Below are 21,964 nucleotides of genomic sequence, written 5' to 3'. Positions count from 1 at the left end.
TTGACTTAAGGCACTTAATATGATAGAGAGGTTGTTTTTTTTTCGGAGGTTATAATTATAGTTTTTGGAGGAAAGTTCGAGGACGGAAGTTATTATTACAGTGTCCCTTTTCTCAAGGTTCTTTGTTAACGTCCTTTGTTTGTTCCACTGTATTTCACTATCTCTCCCTCTCCCTCAGGTACTATGCATGGGACTAATGGTGTGAGGCTCTACTCTTAAGACCTGGAGGGTGGTCACACAGACCAGGAGAGTGCAGCTGGTAGAGCAGCACATCCACAAAGTGGTGAGTGAGTGATGGGATTTTTGCAATCTTTTGTAAAGTGTTAGATTGTTACTTGAGTGCCTAAAAAAGATGCTTATGGACGGTGTGCTTAGACTAACGATCTTGTGCAAAAATATGTGGACTATCTTAAGATACATTTTACGTTATCCTATTATTACTCAATGTTGTTGTGATGTTGATGTGTGTATAATTTATGTGTGTGTGCAGGTGGACTTCTACATCTCCCAGAGCCAGGCGGCCAACCATGCAGTGAGAGAGAGGCATGCAGCCTGCATCTGTACTGCAGAGCTGGGCACTAAGGTGGGTGGGTGGTCATGTGATAATGGTGCCTGTGTAACCTACTGGAGCTTTACATATATATCCCCTAAACTCCGTCATGGCTATTTCTTTAGTAGTATAGCACATTATTATACTTATGTTTACACCTTATACAGCTCAGCAATATCCCCCCCTCCAAATATGCACACACACACACACGCACACACAGGTGAACAAGGATTGTCTGAGACTGTACATGGTGAGTGTAGGGGAGATATTTAGGACGATTCTGGCACGTAAACACCTCACTTAGATTCTAATAGTGGGTGTCACTATAATTATACAGGAATTAATGTAGTTTTGTAGTTTTGGAGTACACCAATTATAATGTTGGATGGAGTTCAAGAAAATGCCATTCATTATAATTCTATAAGGATTGTTGTACTATGGTTGCACCAAAGATCAAAGGCTTCAGTTGTAGTTTATACTACTTATACAACCTGTCTGACCACAGCCATGGTATATGGCAGTTATACCCTAGTGTATAACTGCCATATACCATGGCTGTGGTCAAACTACATGTACAGCTAGAACTGAATACAGTATCCCACCTTTGCAACAAAATTGACACACTGTTTCAATTAAAACAATGACACACTACTCAATTCAATCAATATTAGCAATATTAGAGTTAGAGAGAATTCAATACAAAACAGACTACTAATGATTTTAGTCAACATAAAAAGAGCCAAGTTCGAGCGATGAATAGTTCCAAAAAGGAGGCAAATTTCGAAGAACTCCGTGATCGTGAATCGAACGATACTGGTTTGTTTGTGTTGCTTTTTTTCAACTTTCAACATTGGTTGTCACAACCTGCTTATTACATTGCTGCATGGGACCAGGAGCAGTAAGAAGGGTCCAGACTGCCAAGTGTTTCTCAGACTAAAGAGACTGCACTGCACTGGGCCAGTACAGTAGGCTTGTGGAATGATATTTTGGGGTACATTTGCACTCTTTGTAGACAAGTAGCACCAGTGTACTTTCTTGAAGTGCCTTCTATAAAGATGCAGAAACACAGCCTTCACAATTGCTTGCTTGAATCATAGACGCTTGCTTGAATCAGCCATCGCTTTTTAAAAAAAATAGCAAATTCATTGCATAGCTATAGCAACAGTGACGTCAAACAGTAGTTATAAGCATATTCATTGAAGAAGCATGACAGGAAGTAGCTAAACATAGTAGTACAGTTCTAAACATAGTACAAGCCAGTTAAACTATGGCCTCTCGTGGTATATTTGCTTTACACGCTCGAGTAATCAGATAAACCAACTCGGCTGCGCCTCGTGGTTTATCAGATTACTCTCGCGTGTAAATCAAATATACCACTCGAGGCCATTGTTTAACTATAACTTACTGGCTATAACTCATATGTTCCTAGGGACAGCATGGTTACTAGGCATGCATGCATATAATTATGCATTGACCAATTTTGCTAAAAAATTTACCATATTATTGTTTTATGGCATGCATGCTCATGGTTCTGCCTATTATTCCAATTATCATAGCCACATGTGTAAGCCTCAATTTGAGGCCGCGGGTGGGGGTATATTTGAGTGAAAGTCGCCGTTCGCAATTATACGCCTTATATACACATAGTTCGATTATAAGCATCTTGGATCATAGCGATAATCATAGTCTCTCAAAGAACGTTCTTGTCTATGAGTAAAAGAATTGGAAAAAAGATTCTGATGCAAGCCAACAGTGGCTGCTGAGAGTTGGTTAGTATGGACCAACATGGACCAGTGGGCATATCCCTGAGTAGCACATTAATAATTTTAGTTACCACAACTTTAAAACCTTAGCAACCATATGCAGTAAACATAATGTGTTTTGTCTGTGAAACTATTATGGAGTAGTTAAGTGGAGTATTTAAAGAGTCAAGTCACTTAATCGGAAACATCTTTCTGCATTGTCTATGAAAGCCACTACCCCACCAGTAGTACAACACTCGGCACCACTCTGAACTCGGCTGAGATCAATCAAATCAGTGTTAGCCGAGCAAATCACATTGCTTTGGGAGGGGGTTGAAATACGTATAATTATAATTATGCCTTACTTCATCAACACACACGCTCTCACGTCTGTCAGAGATAATGCTATTGACAGCATAAACACTCGTTCCTTATAAAGTAACGGCACTGCCTCTCCCATGTTAATTGAAGACTTTATTATAATTAACATATACTAGACAAATGGCGGCAGCTAATTGACGCCGGTGTGGCAGCACATGCCAACTCAGACACACACATAATAAAATTATTCTATGCAGTCTCCTCTCGTACTATACAATGGAGTATTTATGTATGCATGGAATCATAGATATAATAGGGCATAATTATAATAGGAAATTTCTATTATCTATGATGATAGCCTCCTTCACAGGCCTTATAGATAGTGCGGCATGGGATCAAGGCTAATAATTATAAGCTGTCAACCATGCACGCTGTCTGAATCTAAGCACTTATTGTGTTGCTAACATAACTATTATAGTCAACACAAATCATTATCAGAGAGAACGCAGTATTTCATTGGTTCAGTAGACTCTTGTTAATCCGGTCACCATGCAGCTTGGCCGGAATAGCGAGATGGCTATATTTCGGGAATAGCCGCGGCTTAAAAACGACCTTACCTCGAATCTAATGACTATATATAATTTTGCAGATATGCTCAAGCGCACCTATAGATAGATGAGTCTATATAGCTGAGTGTGGCTGTCTGTTCTGGGAGGTTATTTTCCATTACTAAAGCTGATCAGAGACTAGAAAACTGCTCGTTATATACGCGGAGTAGAGAGGTGGTCGCTCCTGAGAGGTTGCTTTACATTGAAGTCATTGTAGTTTCAATCCGGACCTGAGCTCTTGGTCGTTATATAGCGTGTGGTTGCTCTTCGGAGGTGGTCGTTAATGGAGGTTCCACTGTATATATATATAATTATAGGCTAGCATAATTATAGGCAAAATAGGTACGCTTGAGTATTGTGCTGCATGGGGAAATAGTACATGTAGTAATTAACGGAATGAAGATAATAAAGAAATTACTTAGCAAATTTTTCGGCCAAATTGATAAGTTGCTTCACTAAATGTGGACAGTTAACAGTACGTGACTGCACTACCCTAATGATGCTTGACCAAGTAGAAGTTGTATCATGCATGAGTGAAAAAATATACCAGCATAGCTGTGAAACACTGTTGTTGGACTCCTTGATTTTCCATACTGAATCGCTGAAACGTATACATTGTTATACATTGATTGATAATAAATTATCTTATATATACCTCTAGCTCAGAGCCTTCAATTTGAAGTTCAACTCCAAATTCAAACCATTTACAAAACACTTCAGATAAGACCTCCAAAAGTGAACGCAGGTGCTTGTCAATATCAATACGATGGGAAAACACGTCAGAACCTGCATGTATAAGCAGTTATACTGGTATACACAATGAAAACACTGTTAATTTTGAGCATAGCTTGCAGCAGACTGTATATAATTATAATACACATGCATGCATGAACTCATGACATGCAGCCAATTATATCATTCATGTATGCAGCAGACTGCATGAGTATAAAAACATGCATGGACGAGCTTACTTGTCATAAAGGTATTGCTAGGTGGGCTGTTAGCAAAAAACATTCCATGTACTTCTGGATTTTGTTGAATTTTCCATTTAGTTCACCTTTTGCTTTTGCTTTTACCAGATCCAAGGGTGTTTTATCTTCGTTATTTTTCACTTCTGGCAGTTAAATAAGTGGATAATTTATACGATGCAAATGATAAATATATACAATGTACATGCATGCATGCAGCATTAATTTTACCACAGACATGCATGGCATTACTAGAATTTCAACAGCAATTAGCCAAGTATAATAGTGAATCAGATTCAGAAACCCAGTGAGTGCATGAGTCAATGGAGTTAGGCCATTGCATGGTCAACGCATTTTCCAAGCATGCATGCAGGATAATGGAGGTCTCTTTTGTGGATAAAACAGCCTTTTTCATACAAAATTACCTGTATTGCAGATACAGCTTTCGAGAAGAAGCTTTATGCATTGTATGTGTCCAAACACGCACGCTATGTGCAAGGGAGTATAGCCATTGATCGTCTTTAGATTGATTGTGTTCAGTACATCATGTTTTAGTAGTTCCTTTATTAATTGTGAGTTGTTATTGTAGCATGCTTTGTGAAGTGTGCTATACCTAGGTGGTTCTGGAAAGATATAGTTTGGATTAGCTCCTTGGGCTAAGAGAAATATAGCTTCTTCAATCTTATCCTTTGAAGTAGCTAAGTAGAGCGACTGATCGTGAACACTGTTGAAAACACGAGGTATTTTTATTGGAGAGTCTCCCTCAACATCACTCTGGGGCCTGGTTCTCTTAACAGATCTAGAGCAGTCTCTCTCGACATCATCACTACTTGTGCTAGATATAGATCTAGCCCTGAATTTGTTTGCAGAATGGCCAGTCTCTCTCCCAACATCAGCTTCGGTTGGCCTACAAGGTTCGAATGTCTGACTTTGTGTATGACAGTCTCTTTCAACATAAGTAGATCTATCCATTAATTTTCTTCAGAAGTATAGATCTCTATTTAGACTTCCTGTAGTCCATGGAAGTAGTATAATTACTGGGCTGTGACGACCACACCCTAATTATGGGTAACATCAAGAGTTCATTAGGAAGAGTACACAACTCCAATAGACTGTACACAAAAAGCATTCCTCCAAACCTATACGTCACAGATGCCTGACCACAATGAGCATATAATTAGTTGTACCTGATGTTTATAATGAAACTAAAATCACTATATTATAGTATATACTATACCCACATGCACTATATAGATATTACTAATCAAACACTACGGTATAATGTATAACTTATAATCCATAATTATATGAGTGCTTTTTATAATTATGCACTTGCCTATAATAATATTATATATAGTATTGCTAATCATGCACTGAGGAATGTTACTATTAGATCTAGCACCAGGTTAATTGTGTAACTCAAACAGCCTATAATATTGGGGTATTATATTTAGCGAATGAGCCATTTGAATCGACTTGGTGTTTTTTATTTGGCGTCGCAGGCGTGGCTATACTACAGCAACGACGTTGTGTCTACCGAGAAACTTTAATTCATTTTGACAGTTTTAAAGTTGGCCATCTCTTGGATAAGAGTCACCAACAACAGCCCATGCAGGCATTATTGCAGATGGTCCATGTGCATCGTGCATGGGCGAAGCTGTAGGATTTACCTATAATTATATGATTGAATTATGGGTAGATCTAAATCAGATAGGAGTAACTATGTGGAAGTTCAACAACATCCTTGGTCATCCCAGATGATTGGGGAAGCTGTAGGATTTACTTTCAGGATTGAATTATGGTTACTGATCTATATGCAGATAATTACACAGGAAGTTCAACAACAACCCATGCATAATTATGGTACATGCATGTGCATGGTGGATGAAGTAGATATATAAAATTAATGCCGGTAAAGTCAACATCAACCCATGCAGACAGTTGGTCCGTGCATGCATGTGGTGTAGGAAGATAGATCTGTTTTAGATTTCCAAAAAACAGGCACATTTATGATTTGCAATGTGAAAATGGCTAGGATTGGCCAAAGAAAGCACTGAAAATTATAAGCGTGCATGCATGGAAACAAGAAAGCAGGAGGGAGAGAGCCATACATTAATCTCTGTCACAACGTCATAGATATGCAAATGTACAAAGGCCAATTTAACAATGCAAATGATGTCACTGACAAACACGGTCTAAATGTTTACATGATGTACAGTGCTTGCAGCCTTGAGAGTAGATAACCACAAAGATGTGGGTAGTTATAAAATGTACTCAATTGTAAAAAAATGTTTCCGTGAAAACATCATAATTATGGTGGTTTTGTGGTGATCAATAGAATGTTATAGTTAGAGTAGTGAAACACTAAACATTAAACAGCTAAGGAAAGTCTCAGACTTTGTGTTGAATGATTTAGATTTCCTGACAATCTAATTTACCAGTATTTAGGTGATTATAATTATGAGTTTTTTTATTGTTCAGAAATTGAATTAAAGCTAAGCTTTATTTTAGTTAGCTTATAAACGGACTACATTTTGATGCCAAGAACATTCTCTGTTGAGATAACACCCAAAAACTACTGGCACATTCTACTATTTTCTACCGTTTTGATGGCATCACAGCTGCTAACCACAAACCAATCCCGCTTTAATTAACCACACACTTAACTTAATAGTGGAATACATCTCTTGTGTCTGGAGCCCTACACCAACCCTAGGCTGCTCTCCTATTTCCACATCTACTGTTAAATTGTCTTGAGGATATACAATGTATAGGAAACCTAAACAATTCACAATTATCTGAGCATACACAGTGTATATTTATTGGCCTGTGAATGGGGGAGTAACTCACACATAATTATAATGACATTCATAAGATACAATTTATTGGTTTCTTACCTTCTAAATACATTTCTAACTGTAATAAAAATAATTATATAGATTTGAGTAAACTGATTATAATAATAATTATTATATACTGTAAAAAAAATGGGTTGAAACGACCCATTTTTGGTTACCTGAATTGCATTTTGTGTGCAATTTTGCAATTCAGGTAAACCAAAAATGGTTATTTCAACCCATTTTTTTACAGCAATCAATAGTGCATTTGTATGCATATGCAATGTGCGAAATGTATACCGTGGTATACATGCAATTAAGCTATTGAGTCATCACCACACCACACCCATTCAACTTTTGGTAAGAATATTCATTACACATAAGCTTGCATATATAGTTAGACAAAAGTGTTACATTTATTATAACTAGAGTAAGTGCTATAGGAGGCAAATGGCATCTCTAAGCCCCCTTCAAGTGCTTTGGGCACTAATTATTTTGTTGTGCCTTCTAAGGTGCACTTTTGCACAGTTTCCGGCAGTTTGCAACACTCCAGAAAACCTCCAGAGTAAAGTATGTTGTCCGAACAACTGTAATGGTAGAGGAGATTGTGTGAACGTTAAATCAAACGCAGAGCGTCAATCTGTTGATGCTGATCCAGAAATTGTCGCAGTTCTAAAAAATACATCCAATGTTTCGGAAAAAGGAAATAGGATTGATAGCAGATATCTTTGGCCGACGATGGTGTTTGAAAATGTTTGTATTTGCTCGGGGAAATTCTATGGAGTCGATTGCAATGAATGTGCGTTTGGCTGGTCAGGAGAAAATTGTGGAACGAAAAAACAAGTCGTTCAAAGAAGAAGTTTTGGCAGTCTATCGGATTCTGAAAAGCAAAACGTTAAGAATGGTATGCTCATGCTAAAGAGTGAAATGGGTTATTGGAGTGTTGTTATTGAAGAGCCACTAACTGTATCTGGCACAGTTACACTGCAAGATGTTTCTACGTATGATTTCCTTGTCTACATACACAACTACGTGTCCCGAGATGCCTCGAAGTCATGTCAAACACTTAATGGCGGTATAAATGTTGACTTTGCACATTCTGGGCCAAATTTTCTAGTCTGGCACAGAACATATCTGCTGATTTTGGAAAGAGCACTTCAAAGAGTGCTAGACAATACTAGTTTTGGCTTACCGTACTGGAAGTGGGAGGACAATGACCTTTCGGTATTTGATAAGCGATATTTTGGAAAATTGTCATCAACACATGGAATAATACAAGATATTGAAGGTGGATTAAATTGGAACACGGTTTGCGATATCACATATAGACAGAAGACTGTTGATAACACAATTGCTTATTGGGAGGATGACAATTCGAGTTATTGTATGGCATTTTGGGTTCCTTGTAACCCGAACGCTGATTTAAGGTATGGTAATCGGCTTCAGAGAGGAAATGCTGAAACATATCTACCGAATGTACGTGAGATTGAAATAGCGATAGCTGCCCCAGAATATGATAAATCAAATGCTGAAGGCAAGTATCGTCAGGACAGTCCACGAGATAGTTTTAGAAGTAGACTGGAAGGTTGGAGTTTGATATGCTCAACTTCGAATTCTGACTTGTGTGTTGGACCTCAGGTATTGTCAGGTTCTCAACGATTACATAATAATGTTCATGATTGGATAAATGGGCACATGAGCGTTCCACCATCTGCTGTAAATGATCCTGTATTTAGCTTGCATCATAGCAACATTGATCGAATCCTTGAAAGTTGGATGCAACGCGGCTTTCCATCTGGTGAAATACCTCCATACGTACCTGACAGTGGGGGTCATATTGGACATAATTTGAATGACTACATGGTACCATTTTTTCCTCTTATAACACCGAATCAGCAATATAGTACAAGTGAGAACTGGGGGTATATGTACGATACTCTTATTGTAGCCACTCTGAATGACAAACCAGATATACCAGACTGTACCTATACTAAAGAAAATATCCGAGAATGCCGTATATGTACTGCTCATAGCAGTGATAGCCCTACTCAATGCAATCGATTTGAATTTGATTTGACGACCAATACTGGAATGTATCGGCAAAATTGCTTGCTTTCGAGCGAAGATATGAGGGTATGCTCGGCAATTGAGCCAACAGTGAGGCCTACTCTGAGGCCTCCTTCGGGCTCAAGTTCCAAGAGAATTAATGCCAGCTTGCTACTGTTCCTGCTCATTGCCTTCCTCACGTTGGTACTCGAAGATTAGCGAAAGGCAACTTTTTATAATTATGTGCTGAACTGAAAACCCAAACCCAAATAAAAAGTTTAACAATGACTTGTTCTTACAATAGAATAGCCAGCTATAGTCTCTTTTGCTGTACGTATAGATCTAGTTCTGTAAATTTGTCATTGATCCCTAGCTAGAGCCCTTTGAGTTTTATTGATCACACACCTTGAATATTTGCAACTTGAACACATAACTGAACTGATTAAAAAAAAACATAATAAAGCTATAGATCCCAACTAACATTAACTCCATCTGCTGGGCTGTGACAGTATATGCATGGCAAAGGTATAAACATATTCTACCAATGATAGATGTAGAGTATATAATTATAGATAATGGACGAGACACTCACCAACCAGTCGGATACTCAGGGGCATGATCCCCACACGACACAGTGACCATAATTGCTATTGTATAGATGTTAAATTTATTAGTAAATCTAGTGTCGCCGTGCAATTGCGATCAGTAACACGATGTGCATTGAAAGGAGAGGTGTTGCAGACAGTCACAAAAGGAACGTCAGACAATTCCCATCTTGGAAAACTGACAGTTTGTCATCGGCAGATACTGAAACTGGCAGTTCGTCATCAGTGGTTTCCAGTGAACATGGTTTTACGTCACTCACTGAATATTGAGGTTTATGCAATGTCATTATAGTCCCGAGTCCACTGCATGTATATAGCCGTTTTGAGCATAATAGGGACAGTCGAGCATAATCAATTTTGATGCCATAATTTGAGAATTACAATGGGCACTTTGTTCAACAGCACTGCAAACATGATGTCTTACAGACTTACTGTACAGTAGCAGGTCCTTATAATTATATACATGCCTGATGAGGGATCTGATCTAGTTTAGTAACTTGTTTTCAGATCGTCAAGCCAATATCTAGTTATAATTATACACAGTCAGCTGTCTAGTGTAATGTTACAACAATTGTATCCAATAAAGGTGAAATTACTGAACGTAATGTCACTTTCAAAATCATAATTATTGGGGTCAGTTTCAAATTTTTGCTGTCACTTTCAAAAGCATATAATAAAAGAACAGCATAATGGGTGAAAAACATGCAGTATAGTGTACCTATGCACCAAGTCTAAACTGAACCCTAAGGATTTTAGTCTCGACGGTTAGAAGGTTAATTGCATTGCTGACTAGACAATCTCATGGTTTAGCTGTTTTGACATCGATCTGTGTTTCACGATAACATTTTACTTGTTAGGAGCTAGCAGAATCGTGCAAAGCCATGTGGTACTCCATTGACAGCTAGCTAGATGTGTAAGCAATGTAGATTATGACATTTTTCTGCTCTAAAATAATTATTATGTATTTTCTCTGCATGTATAAACAGTTTCAAATCACTGAATAGGAGAGTGCATGCTCAAGAGACACCTCCGAGCTGTTCCTGCATGGACTCTATTAATTTTATGGACTAGGATTTAGTGAGACTGTGTAGAAACCATGTAAAAGACTCCCTATACATATTATCCCACTATACTAACACATGCATTATTTCTGCGGAAATAATTATCATGGATTTGGTTTGCCCAAATTTGGTTTCGAACAAGACTTATATACCATGAACTCCGTGAATGTATACTGTTCAATCAGCTTGCACTCACCTAGTCTATGCATGTGACTATATATATATAGGCCTGTGCCAAATATTCCTTGATAATAGGGATGCTTAATTGTGTGTGAATTAGGGTGTGTGTGATAAAGGTATTTCTCTAGACTGATGAGTGCATGCGGTAGACAAAATGAGGTGGGTAAAAGGTCACCTACTTTGTCTTAGCTCCATGTAACATTTTTGTGCTACAAGTGTTAGTGATGAGGTTGGTTTGTACCTCTCTATAGGAAGTTTCCAGTATTATATTTAACTTACTGTATGTGCATGTCAGCGCCTGCTTGCGCTAATTGTCAAGTTCTCAATAATTTATCACAGCAATAAACACACCCACTTACAAAAACAATAACTATATCCGGGTATTGCACAACAACACATGGTAAATCTAGAACATTCTCTAGAACATTCACAAAAACCGGCAATACATCACTATTCTAGAACATTCACAAAAAGTATAAATATGCAGTTCTATCAGTACATATCCGTAAGTTCTCCACAGTGCACATGCAAACATTGTATGGTCACTATAATTATATATAGTGCAATGAAATGTTGATGTCTATTATACATGCAGTTGTTGTCACTCTAAGGGCCGGATAGTTATTATAAGAAGATACCTTGTCTGTTTGTGGTAGTTAGGGCTATAGTTTCTGTTTAAGTGATAAGGTTTCTGTAATAACATTTCAACTAATGGTGGTTTTAGTCTCGATCATCATCTGGCTGTAAACACTTCAAGCCAACACTAAAAGTGGGGTGTGCTTTTCACACAAATTCCCAGCTGTTTGCCTGATATTGCCACATTATACTTGCGTGACAACCACACATTCATTTTTTCAATGCTGGAGGGGAGTATAAGGACATTCACGAGATTTAGTTCCTCCTTTCTATGTAATTGCTACACTGTAAAAAATGATTGAAAAAAAGTGCGGTGGACACACTAAAACCGTCGCATATAGCACGCTTTTTTGAAAAAGTGTGCTATATGCGACGGTTTTAGTGTGCTCACCGCACTTTTTTTTTTACAGTGTATAGATTGCTTCTTTTGTCCAGAATTATCATAATGATTGTAATTCAGGAGCAGGTCAGCTCTGCAGATGTCCCGCACAAATCTTTCCTATGCTTAATAACCAATTAAAAGATGATTTTAGCAAAGTAAATTAATTGAGTAGAACAGGAAAAGCAGGACTATATAGTCGCTCCTGTCATAGTACGTATATATATGGAGCCTCTCAATAGTGCATATAATACATTTATTGTACATTCAACTACTAGCATATAATTATATACTATTGCAATAATTATACACTCCAAAACTGTTACCTATAATTATAAGTCATGTACCATAACAACAAATACAAGTTATTATAAGAGACTGATGTATAATTATTATATACACAATAAGTGTGTGTGGTAGATAGCCGTACTTTTTTCCATTTAAGACACTATAGAGCCCCCTCATTGAGAAATTGCTTCCTATGCCACTGTGGTGCATGGGTATTCCCTGTATAATTAAATAGTTTCAAATTGTTTTTATAGTAGAAGGCTTATACAGTGCAACAGAAATGACAATTTCCCAGGTAACTTAAAACCAAATGATGACATCTTTGATTCCAGACACTCCCCTTGTCCAGAGTGTATTTATAATTATGTTTATTTACCTATAATGACAGTAGCATGCAATCTCCTGAGGTTCTATAACATTAATTTGACTCTTGCGGTCACTATTATCATACAGCCATGCAGATAACCCAAGCCTCCAAAATATCATTATGCATCAACCATGCACCTCTTTCTTACATGCAATCTAGAGGTTCTTTAGCCTTGATTTTAGGTAGCAATACACCAATACAAAATCTTGGAATCGACTCAGGTTCCCCTAGCTGTATTAACCATGAGACATATCATTTTCTGTCCTAACTCCTTTCCCTTTCAATTGTGCATATTTCAGCCTCCGTGGTTATGAGAGAGTCCTGGTCCACCTCCCCCAGAGGAGACAACTACACCTGACCACACTGCTATACCAACGATGTGGTAATACCGTATAGCTGGTAATTTTTGTGGGGCAAAATATTCGTGGTTTTCGTGGTTGGAGGTCTGACCACGAATATTTTACCCACGAATGAAGCGACCTTGCCTACCTTTACCTAACCTTTATCCAAGCAGCAACCACGAAAATATTATCCACGAAATGTCTCAATATTGCTGAACCACGAATATTTTGTCCCCCGAAAATTACCCGCTATACGGTAGTATGTCCATCAATTATAATGGTTGTAGATTGTATGACCCTTTATCAGAGCTATAATCCTCTGTCTCAGTTGATGTTTATTGTGTAGTGGATCTTTACCCGCTGTTTGTCTCAAACTTGACTGAAGTATTGAGGTGGAACCAATGTCTGTTTTAGTCCCCTCTCCTTCTTCCTCAGATACTATAATTATGTGCGTGCATGCATGCATGGCGGATGGTGTTGAGGGTGGTCTATATACTCTCAGGAGACCTATAAGGTAGTCACACATTTTTCACCTAGCTATTATTCAAATTATTCAACGCAGTGAAATAAAAAACCTATAAATTATATAGCACTAAAAAATGGGAGTAAGTCATTACTTTTTAATTTCAACAGCGAAATAATAAACTTTAGCACACAAAATGTGGTTTCAACATTGATTGGACCAATCTGTGATTTACTGCCATGTAAAATGTGGGCATGTTCTGAGCTACTGCGCATGTGCAACTCAATTTCACAGTGCCTATTATTCAAACCATTTAGCATACCAGAACTTAGTGCTGATGCAATGTACTACTTTGAGCTCTCTCCGCTGGTCAATAACTAGCCTCGATTCAAGGCCGATTTTAATCGGCCTTGAATCGAGGCTAGTCAATAACAGTCTCCAAGTTGTTGACTGTATCAGTTTCAGTGCTCAAGCTAGTAAGTAATGTCTTCATCTTGATAAATATGCTAATTTTATATTGTGTATACTATAATTATATAGGCACTAGGCTACCATGCAGGCTGGGGGGTCGCCCTTATTGTAATTAATTGCAGTGGTTTTTACTGTCGTAATCGTTGCTGTAATAATTGCTTGCATAGCCATGAGAAAAGGTGAGTAACTCAATTTAACTTTTAACTGTGTGATCGTATAGATGATTGTGATCTAGATAATGCGTCAGATCCTACGCGAAGATATTACTATCATTTGGCAGTACCGATCTAAGCGGATGTCACATGCCCATTACTTATCTCTGTCACGCTAGAGGCTGGGAGTCATGTGACTGCAGTTAGGTTTTTGGGAAGTACTGAGATTGCATTATCTCCTTCCTTAACTGAAAGCCGCAGATTGGAATTCCTGTTACATCAGCTTCCTCAAAAGTTCCCTAGCTATTTCATTAGTATAGGGTGTTTTTTGGGTAATTCAAAATCACTTATGGATAAAGAGACAATACTTTTTGTTGAAATCTGCTTATGAGTTGTAATTGAATAATTATGTGTAATACTATAATGACTGAATAATAATTGCTATCTTCATATTTTTGCATTTCATGTTACGACCAAATTTAATGTGTCAGGGCTATATAAGTTATATGCTCTCGCTCTGCGCTTTTTGGTGTTTCTTTCAGCCAATCCTAGCAATTTTAACTTAATAGAGGGGTTGGTAGATTATGTTGGCATAATTTTGAGCATAATAAGCACATACAATTATAACAATTATGAGAATAACAGGCAGGCAGGTTTTGGAAATACTTGCGGGTCGTTAAGTATCTCCTTGGTGTTCTAGATAGAGTCATGTGGCTATTATTTATAGTTTGATGTTAATATGTGCAAGGACATGGGGTCTAATAGACCGGTCTATGTTGTGCTTTGGAGGAAAAATAATTATAGTCAATGTGAAAAGAATAATATATAGGCTGTTAACTTGAGCATAAAAGTAATTATCTCGAGCATACTCGTATACCGTTTAATTTGTTGATCTGCTGCGAATTAAGACTGTACACGTCCATTGCTGTTTCATTGGACATGATCTATAAATTACATCGATCTATACTCAGCATATGCATGAAGTATTAGTAATGTTGGCATAATTATTTTAGAGGCAACAAATAACAAAGCCATTCTTGCTATACGGCCTATATAAATATATAACCTTAATAATAAGTCCAAATTCTATCAACATTCTTAAGCAAAATCTACTGCCATGACAATGTTTTTTACTTCTCTCTTAGTAATTTCTACTGTTCTTTTTGTTGAAGGTGAGTAGATTTGTGCAGCCAGCTAGTTTATTTACCGCACGTATTAAATTTGGTACAGCAGCAGAAACGTACCTAAATGTTAAAAGTGAGGCTTGCTCGGAGAGGGCTAGGGTGAAGCTGATCTGTGAAGGAGTGGATCTTGAAGGATTACGTTGGCGTTACAGCAGCCCTAACTCTACCGAATATGTGAACATCTTCAAATTCCTCGTGGATGCTTCTCCACAAACTTTTCCTAGCAACATCACTAATAAAAAAAATCCTGCATTCTTGAGCGTTCAATTGGTCACTATTTCTCGCTCTCCTGAGTCATACATGGCAAATTGGTCATCCATACTAACGGTTGATCTGTTGGCGCTAGAAAAGCAGAACATTACTAGCATAACATGTGGCGATATCGTTACCTATATGAGGATACTGGTATCTGATATTATAGTCTGGGATCCTGTCAATACGATAATTATTGCCATCTACCAGTTTGGTGTTTTGACTAGCGTAAAAGTACAACTATAATAAGGAATTTAGTAAGTTTTAGTGTAATAAAATTTACAAATTGCTATGGAACCTCTTTAGCTGATATGCTCTTCAATTCTCATGTACACCGTGACAATTAATGGATCAGATGAGGTCAAAATTATGAAAACTTGTGTTGGTCTGTTCTGCGAAGCCAGATTTTCCTCCATAAGAACCATTATGGGAGAGCACAACATTGAACTGAGTTTGTTTACTACTAGATCGTCTAGGATTAATACAAAAATGTACGCATCTGTATACGTAATAGGTGAGACATGAATACATTACATCGTGCTTTCTTATAGTGCAGTTATTAATTCTATAGGACTCAAAAGTGAAGATTACTTTCGTACTCAAGTTAATTCAACTAACTGTCTCTATTCAGTCAGTTGTGCAGTCATTCAAAACGACTCTACTTGTACTATACAACACACAACACTGAGTAATCAGCCTCCTATTAATAGCACGGGAATGTTGAAAATTCCACATTCAAGTCCTGGTACAGTCCACACATTTGCGTTTTCAGTGAAGGCAAACAAAAATTTACTTATCAAACAAAATATGTCTGTTACAGGTTAGGTTCAAGTTTTCAGTCAATAATGCCTCTATATAATTATAGTGTTGTAAATAGATGGAATCCCTGTTGAGTTTAAATCAACTGCCATTCTTAGCACAACTTCACTGTACCTTTTCTTGACGGTCATTCATTTCTTATTACTACTTATAGGAGGTAAGTTACCATTAACTAAAAATAATAGCTTTGAAAATTGGAAATGTAGCTTTTTGTAAGGTGAAGGTATTTGTCTCTAGAAAGAAATCTCTTGTTGTTTCTATGGTGATCCTACTCGTACTGCTTTTCATTTGCATTTCTTCACTATTTGTCTTTGGGATCATTTTCTATGGTAAACAATGTTCATTAAGTACTAGTAAAGTTATTCTTAAAAATTCCCCATAGGTACACAATGCAGTCCAGTTAGGATGACACTTCACGACAGTATGCTTGATACAATGTTAGTCATTTCATGTTTGGGAATAACAATTTTGATTACTATTTGGAGCTTTATTGGACACGGAGTGTACAACCATCGTAGTAAGTTTCACTTTCATTAAAGCTTCATTAAATATCATGTTGCAACTTTGTCTTGAACACTACACTTTGTACATGTGTTGTTCAGAATTCACATTGCGATTTGAAAACAAAGATACTTGGTAAGCCCCATGTGATACATTATATAAAGATTTACTTCTTTCATACAATGTTGGTCATTTGAATATAATTAAATCACAAGGCTTTCCTCAACAGCATAGTTACAACACCTAGCAGAAAAAGTCCACCCTCCACACTTCCCAAACAAAGTAAATCAGGTCAGCATTCCAACAGTGTTTTGTACGATGAGGTTGATCTAGCAAAAGTCAAAGGCAATGTCTCGGATATGATAGAAGTTGAGTTTAAAGCTAACAAGTCTTACGGGCACACAGACAAGAGTATTACGACTGCTTGCTCAACATATGCTACTCCAGAATGCAACAGCCAAAAAGATTTATCATTGAGTCACCAGTACAGCAAAATCAAAGTGAAACCGAAAGCAAAGAGAAAGAGTGAGCATCCTGAGCTAATAAATATTGAGCAGAAGCAGATATTGCTGAAGTCTAACCAGTCGTATGGTCAGCTAACAGGTGTTGTGGGTCAGATAGGGGGATGTGAACTACTACACGAGTACGACTACGTGGATCCTTTAAGTCAGTAGATCATTACAAGACAATTCCCAATAATTGTAGGTACTAACATTGTAATGTGTTATTCAGTATTGCAAATTTATACATGCATTGCATGCTTTCTGGTTTCATTTTTTATCAATATACAAAGCAATGATTATATATGTTGTTTAGTGGAAGTAGATGGTGAAAAGCAACTACCATAATTATAATTGATTACTGCAAGGGAAAACATTTGTAAAACAATCAGCAGAAAACTTGGCACTTAAATGTCATTGAGGTAATTACGCACTTGTATATATTCAAGTAATAGAAACTAAATAAACAAATAATGGAAACAGTGGATGTGATCTATGCAGTTAATCAAGGGATAGGCTGCAATAATTTGGTATTAATGTGGAAAAGCTATAAATAAAAATAATAAATATTGGATCTTGTCAACACGAACTAATTATATTGGGGCTCTGACTATAGCATAGACGTACAACTGAGGAATTTAGTAAGTGAAAAACCCATGCAGTGCGCATGCGTAAGCGAGATATACAGTTGTGTGTGTGTGTGTGTGTCAAGTAAGAGTTTCTGTAGGTTTCTATAGAGTAGTCACTGAGTGCGTAGAAAAACTTGTCCATGGAGTTTGCTATAGTAGTTATAATAGCTCTGCACTAGCCTCGATCCCCCAGGCCGAGTTTTTCGCTTTTATAACGATTAGGCGAACACAACTAGGCCTGGTACTAGTAGTCTGCGCATGCGTCAAATTTTCATGTATTTGTGGTCGGTAAAAATATTTAATAAACCAATAATTAACATAGAAAATTCCCTGAGTGGAGTATTACACATAGGAAGGTGCTTCACAAGGCCTAGGGGAGTTGCCGGTTGTGCTGCAGCACGATTATAGTGACCCAGGCAAACTTCAGGATGATTGAATGCTCCAAATTTCTTTTCAAGAAGGTTTAGCAGGCTGCTGGACCTCTCTGATTTAGGCCCCTATTTATTACTCAGTTAAATCTTGCTGAGAAACGTAGATTCTCTTGATGCCTCTAAACAACGCTCAAACGAGCAGATATACACTCCAGTTCTATGAGTATAGGACAAGATTAAAAAGAAACCAAAGACAAAAAGAGGATTTAAGCCCTTACCTCACACTGTCCAGTCTCGTTTGTTAGTATACTAGCCAAGAGGAGCACTGTTGCATGGATTGCTCCTGTGCAGAGAAGTATAGTTATACGTGTATACAGCCATATTAAATTTCTCGTATTAAACAGGTTTATATAGTGTTATTATCGATCCCTCTGTTTGAGCTGATGGTGGTAGCACCAAGTCCTCTACTCACACTCTTCACTTGATCCACCATCATGTATTTTTTGTCAGTGAGGGTGCATGATCATTGCTGATCTTATGAAGGTGTGTTTTCAAAACCACACAAAAATATCTGACCTTGACAAGCTTGACAAAGCTTTATATAGCCTCAGTCTTCACTTAATTGTTCTGCCTTCTATGTTTTCTAAGCTTAGGGAAGATAAAAGCTTCAGCTAAGAGCCATTCCAAACGGGATATAAAATTATGGTGTGATATTAGGGTCAAAATTAGGGTGATTGCAATATTGCAATGAGGGATGGTGTCAATTTTCTACCAATGAGGTTGCTTTCTAATCTTATGAGGGTATATTTTCTGCCAGTGAGGGTGATCATTGCTGATCTTATGAAGGTGTGTTTTCATTCATTGAGGGTACTCGCTGATTATGATGAAGGTGCTACTATTTTACGAGCTCTTTTCTTTGAGCCAGTGACTCGGAGTGTGTACCATGATCTAAACATAGCTGGGAAATTTAGATCTATTCACTTCACATGTTGTCCTAACCCATGCAACTATGCATGCATGAGTTCTCTCTTTTGTAGTTGGTAATTCAATGAGTGTTCTATAATTATTCTGAAGGTATATGCTTTGTCGACAATTAACCTCTTGATATTTTCCAGGCCTAATATGTCAGTGCACTTCTGCATAAGTCAGTGTACTTGTATAAGTCAGTGCACTTTGTGTATAAGTCAGTGTACTTCTGCGTAAGTCAGTGTACTTCTGCATATTAAGTGGATAAAATTAGCATTTTGAAACAACCGGCACCCCATAATTGTTGATGTCTATAGTTGAATTGTTGTCCCTTTTCTAGGATATAGGAATATGGATTGTCTGTTTATGGTCAGAAGAGGTCCGAAATGCGTGACTGCACATATCACTATACAATTGCAGTCAAGTGATAACATCCATGCAGGCCAATGCATGCGCGCACTAGTCCAGGCCAATGCACTACATGTATAGCATTTGTATAGTATTCGTGCACGCATGTCGAACCCTCTGGTTTATGATAGTAGGTTATAGTTTATCTCTCAATCTAAACGTTTCTACAATAACATTTCCAAAAATTAGTGGGTGGTTTGATCCCTCTGGCTGTAAACACATATTAAATGTATTCATAATTAGCCCGTGCATAGTAATTGTATGTAATAACATTCATAAAGAAAGTTAAAGTTTATTAGTTTCCTCCTTTGTAATATAACACATTTCTAACCATGCAACACTGGTTGCAAACTTCTTTAGAGCAAACCAGTTAATAGTTTTGTTCATGAGAGCAGACCAGCGCTCTGCAGATTTCCTATGTATACATTAGGCTTCACCTATATTGATGTAGGGATATCTTGCTGGAGTTATCTTAGTTGGTTCATGTGTAAGAAAGCAGTACTTTGCAAGCTAATTAATTGACAATGTACAAGGCGCACTAACATTCACGCAGATTCATGCAGAGTTGCATGTATTTAATGTATTGTGTATACATACAATAATACCTCTGCATGAATGTTTGTGCACCTATATAGCTTTATTATTATTTATTAGCAGCTCCTCTGGTATTAATGCTGAACCAGCTGTATTTGGGATGGTGCATTGTATCTATGACAACCGACCCACACAGACAAGCAGATGTACTCGTGTGGCCCCTAAAATGAGGAATGGAGGATGTATGGACTCATGCTCACAAACTCCATGGGAGAAAAGTGAGGGGTGAGGGTGCTTGTGTTATGTGCATGTGTGGAGATCAGATGGTGTCGGCCGGAGTGGAATATCAAAAAAAGTGTGCTTACGTAGGTTAATTAGGTGTGAAAAAGTGTGTGTAACGTAGTTCTTTTGTAGATGTACAAGATGGTGTACATATTATAGTGAGTGTAAGATTTAGTCGTGGTCATACAGTTCATTCAGCCCAATATCCATTTTTAGGCCATGTGAAAAATTAGGTAATATACAGGCCTATATCATTACGTAGGATATGCCCATATAGTATAACGTATACTGTTACTGTTATATTTCCTTCTGATGCCGAGCATTGAATACCATTGTGCTAGAAATTAATCTATGCGTGATACTGCTATTTATGTGAGCGGCCATGCACCATGTTGCATAATTTGGAATTTTAGTCTAGCACTACAATATTGTACAGTCAACATCATCCCACGTACAGCTCATTGATTCCAATTGACAATATTGGGTGTGTCTGGAATTCACCTAAAAAACCTATTAGTAATTTAATTTGTACGGCTTTGGACATTGCAGGAAAGCTTGTGTGGCTTTTAATTATGGTAATATAATTATACCGTAATGCTTTAATAGACGCTACATTGATAGAAATAGCCCCTAATTGTACTATAATGGCTTATATGTACAGGTACGTGACAAAGCTTTCAAGCACATGATAATTTAATTCACACACATAATATACATGATGCCAACTGTCTATATTGGGTAATCATGCAGATCTATATATAAGTATTGCAGTACTATATTTACAGTTTCCTATATGGATCATACTATGTTGACGCAAATGCATGCATGTGATCAGTTTTTTCCTGCATGCCTTAAAGTGTCCATATACATGGTAGGTTTATAGCCTCGTCCCCGCGCCCACTGCACTTCAAAAGGAGGCCTGTTGAAGGAGGCTACATTAGGCTATGAAGCCTATATGTACCTATAATAATTAATTGCTTCCTAGCTGCTATGCATACGTAGAGCATAATTATATATATGCATGACGCATATAATACTGTGTGTGCATAGTGACCAGGTCACTGTAGCTAGTGATAATATTGATGTCTAATGTTTTCGTTTCTGAAGGTGGATTGTGTATTTACGGTAGTTGTATAGTTTATCTTACTGCTATCATAACAGGGTACTAACAGCTAGTGCAATAACAGTGCCAGTGGTTAGCGTCAACATGCAGTAAACAACTGCACGTTAAGTGTATAGTCTAGTTCGTTGGTTCAGTAATTAATTACTCAAATACATTAATTGGTTTTTCTGCTTGTGGTAAGTAATCACTAGCTTATACAGCAATGTAATTGTGTGTGATGATGAGATGTGGTCACCCTCTTCCAGATTAATTGTAGGAAATGTTTGCTTAGATATGACAAATTTCATTCAGCCACTTTGACATCCACCTCCACTGTGGCCTGGCCTGTCCTGGTGACACTGTTGCCTTCACCTGTACTCTGCCTAGTAGTCTCATAATTA

The 21,964-nt window shown here is 37.5% G+C and overlaps 3 protein-coding genes and 1 long non-coding RNA gene across 4 annotated transcripts in view; 3 read left to right on the top strand and 1 right to left on the bottom strand.

Annotated features, from left to right (window-relative positions):
* The window catches only part of LOC135347382 (uncharacterized), a 124,305-nt gene that overhangs the window by 88,005 nt on the left and 14,336 nt on the right, over nucleotides 1–21,964 (top strand). The gene's annotated exons all lie outside the window — the stretch shown is intronic.
* Nucleotides 1,177–5,334, bottom strand: LOC135347540 (uncharacterized). The gene is made up of 4 exons (XR_010398422.1): nucleotides 4,615–5,334; nucleotides 4,193–4,335; nucleotides 3,877–4,007; nucleotides 1,177–3,822 (listed from the first exon to the last, which is right to left on the bottom strand). It is a non-coding gene; the product is annotated as an uncharacterized LOC135347540 (long non-coding RNA).
* LOC135347053 (L-dopachrome tautomerase-like) lies at nucleotides 7,407–9,483 on the top strand. Its single transcript, XM_064544896.1, has one exon. It carries the CDS (start codon nucleotides 7,477–7,479, stop codon nucleotides 9,289–9,291), a length of 1,815 nt encoding a protein of 604 aa, XP_064400966.1. The 5' UTR covers nucleotides 7,407–7,476; the 3' UTR covers nucleotides 9,292–9,483.
* LOC135347153 (uncharacterized) lies at nucleotides 13,796–17,567 on the top strand. The gene is made up of 8 exons (XM_064545044.1): nucleotides 13,796–15,187; nucleotides 15,246–15,965; nucleotides 16,023–16,271; nucleotides 16,329–16,427; nucleotides 16,477–16,599; nucleotides 16,653–16,787; nucleotides 16,873–16,906; nucleotides 17,001–17,567. Exons 2-8 carry the CDS (start codon nucleotides 15,779–15,781, stop codon nucleotides 17,443–17,445), a joined length of 1,272 nt encoding a protein of 423 aa, XP_064401114.1. The 5' UTR covers nucleotides 13,796–15,187; nucleotides 15,246–15,778; the 3' UTR covers nucleotides 17,446–17,567.

This window comes from Halichondria panicea, chromosome 1, assembly GCF_963675165.1.
Source record: "Halichondria panicea chromosome 1, odHalPani1.1, whole genome shotgun sequence".
In the NCBI taxonomy this organism is placed as follows: Eukaryota; Metazoa; Porifera; class Demospongiae; order Suberitida; family Halichondriidae; genus Halichondria; species Halichondria panicea.
The sequence above is the reverse complement of the archived record's forward strand: the minus strand, read 5'-3'. Positions and strand labels throughout refer to the sequence as shown.

Bases quoted from the DNA above. Each gene is read 5' to 3' on its own strand.
- LOC135347153 (XM_064545044.1), top strand. From the start codon at position 15,779: ATGTACACCGTGACAATTAATGGATCAGATGAGGTCAAAATTATGAAA. The intron at 16,272-16,328 runs GTTAGGTTCAAG...TGTTGTAAATAG, and splicing joins ACAAAATATGTCTGTTACAG to ATGGAATCCCTGTTGAGTTT. The intron at 16,907-17,000 runs GTAAGCCCCATG...TTTCCTCAACAG, and splicing joins TTTGAAAACAAAGATACTTG to CATAGTTACAACACCTAGCA.
- LOC135347053 (XM_064544896.1), top strand. From the start codon at position 7,477: ATGGCATCTCTAAGCCCCCTTCAAGTGCTTTGGGCACTAATTATTTTG.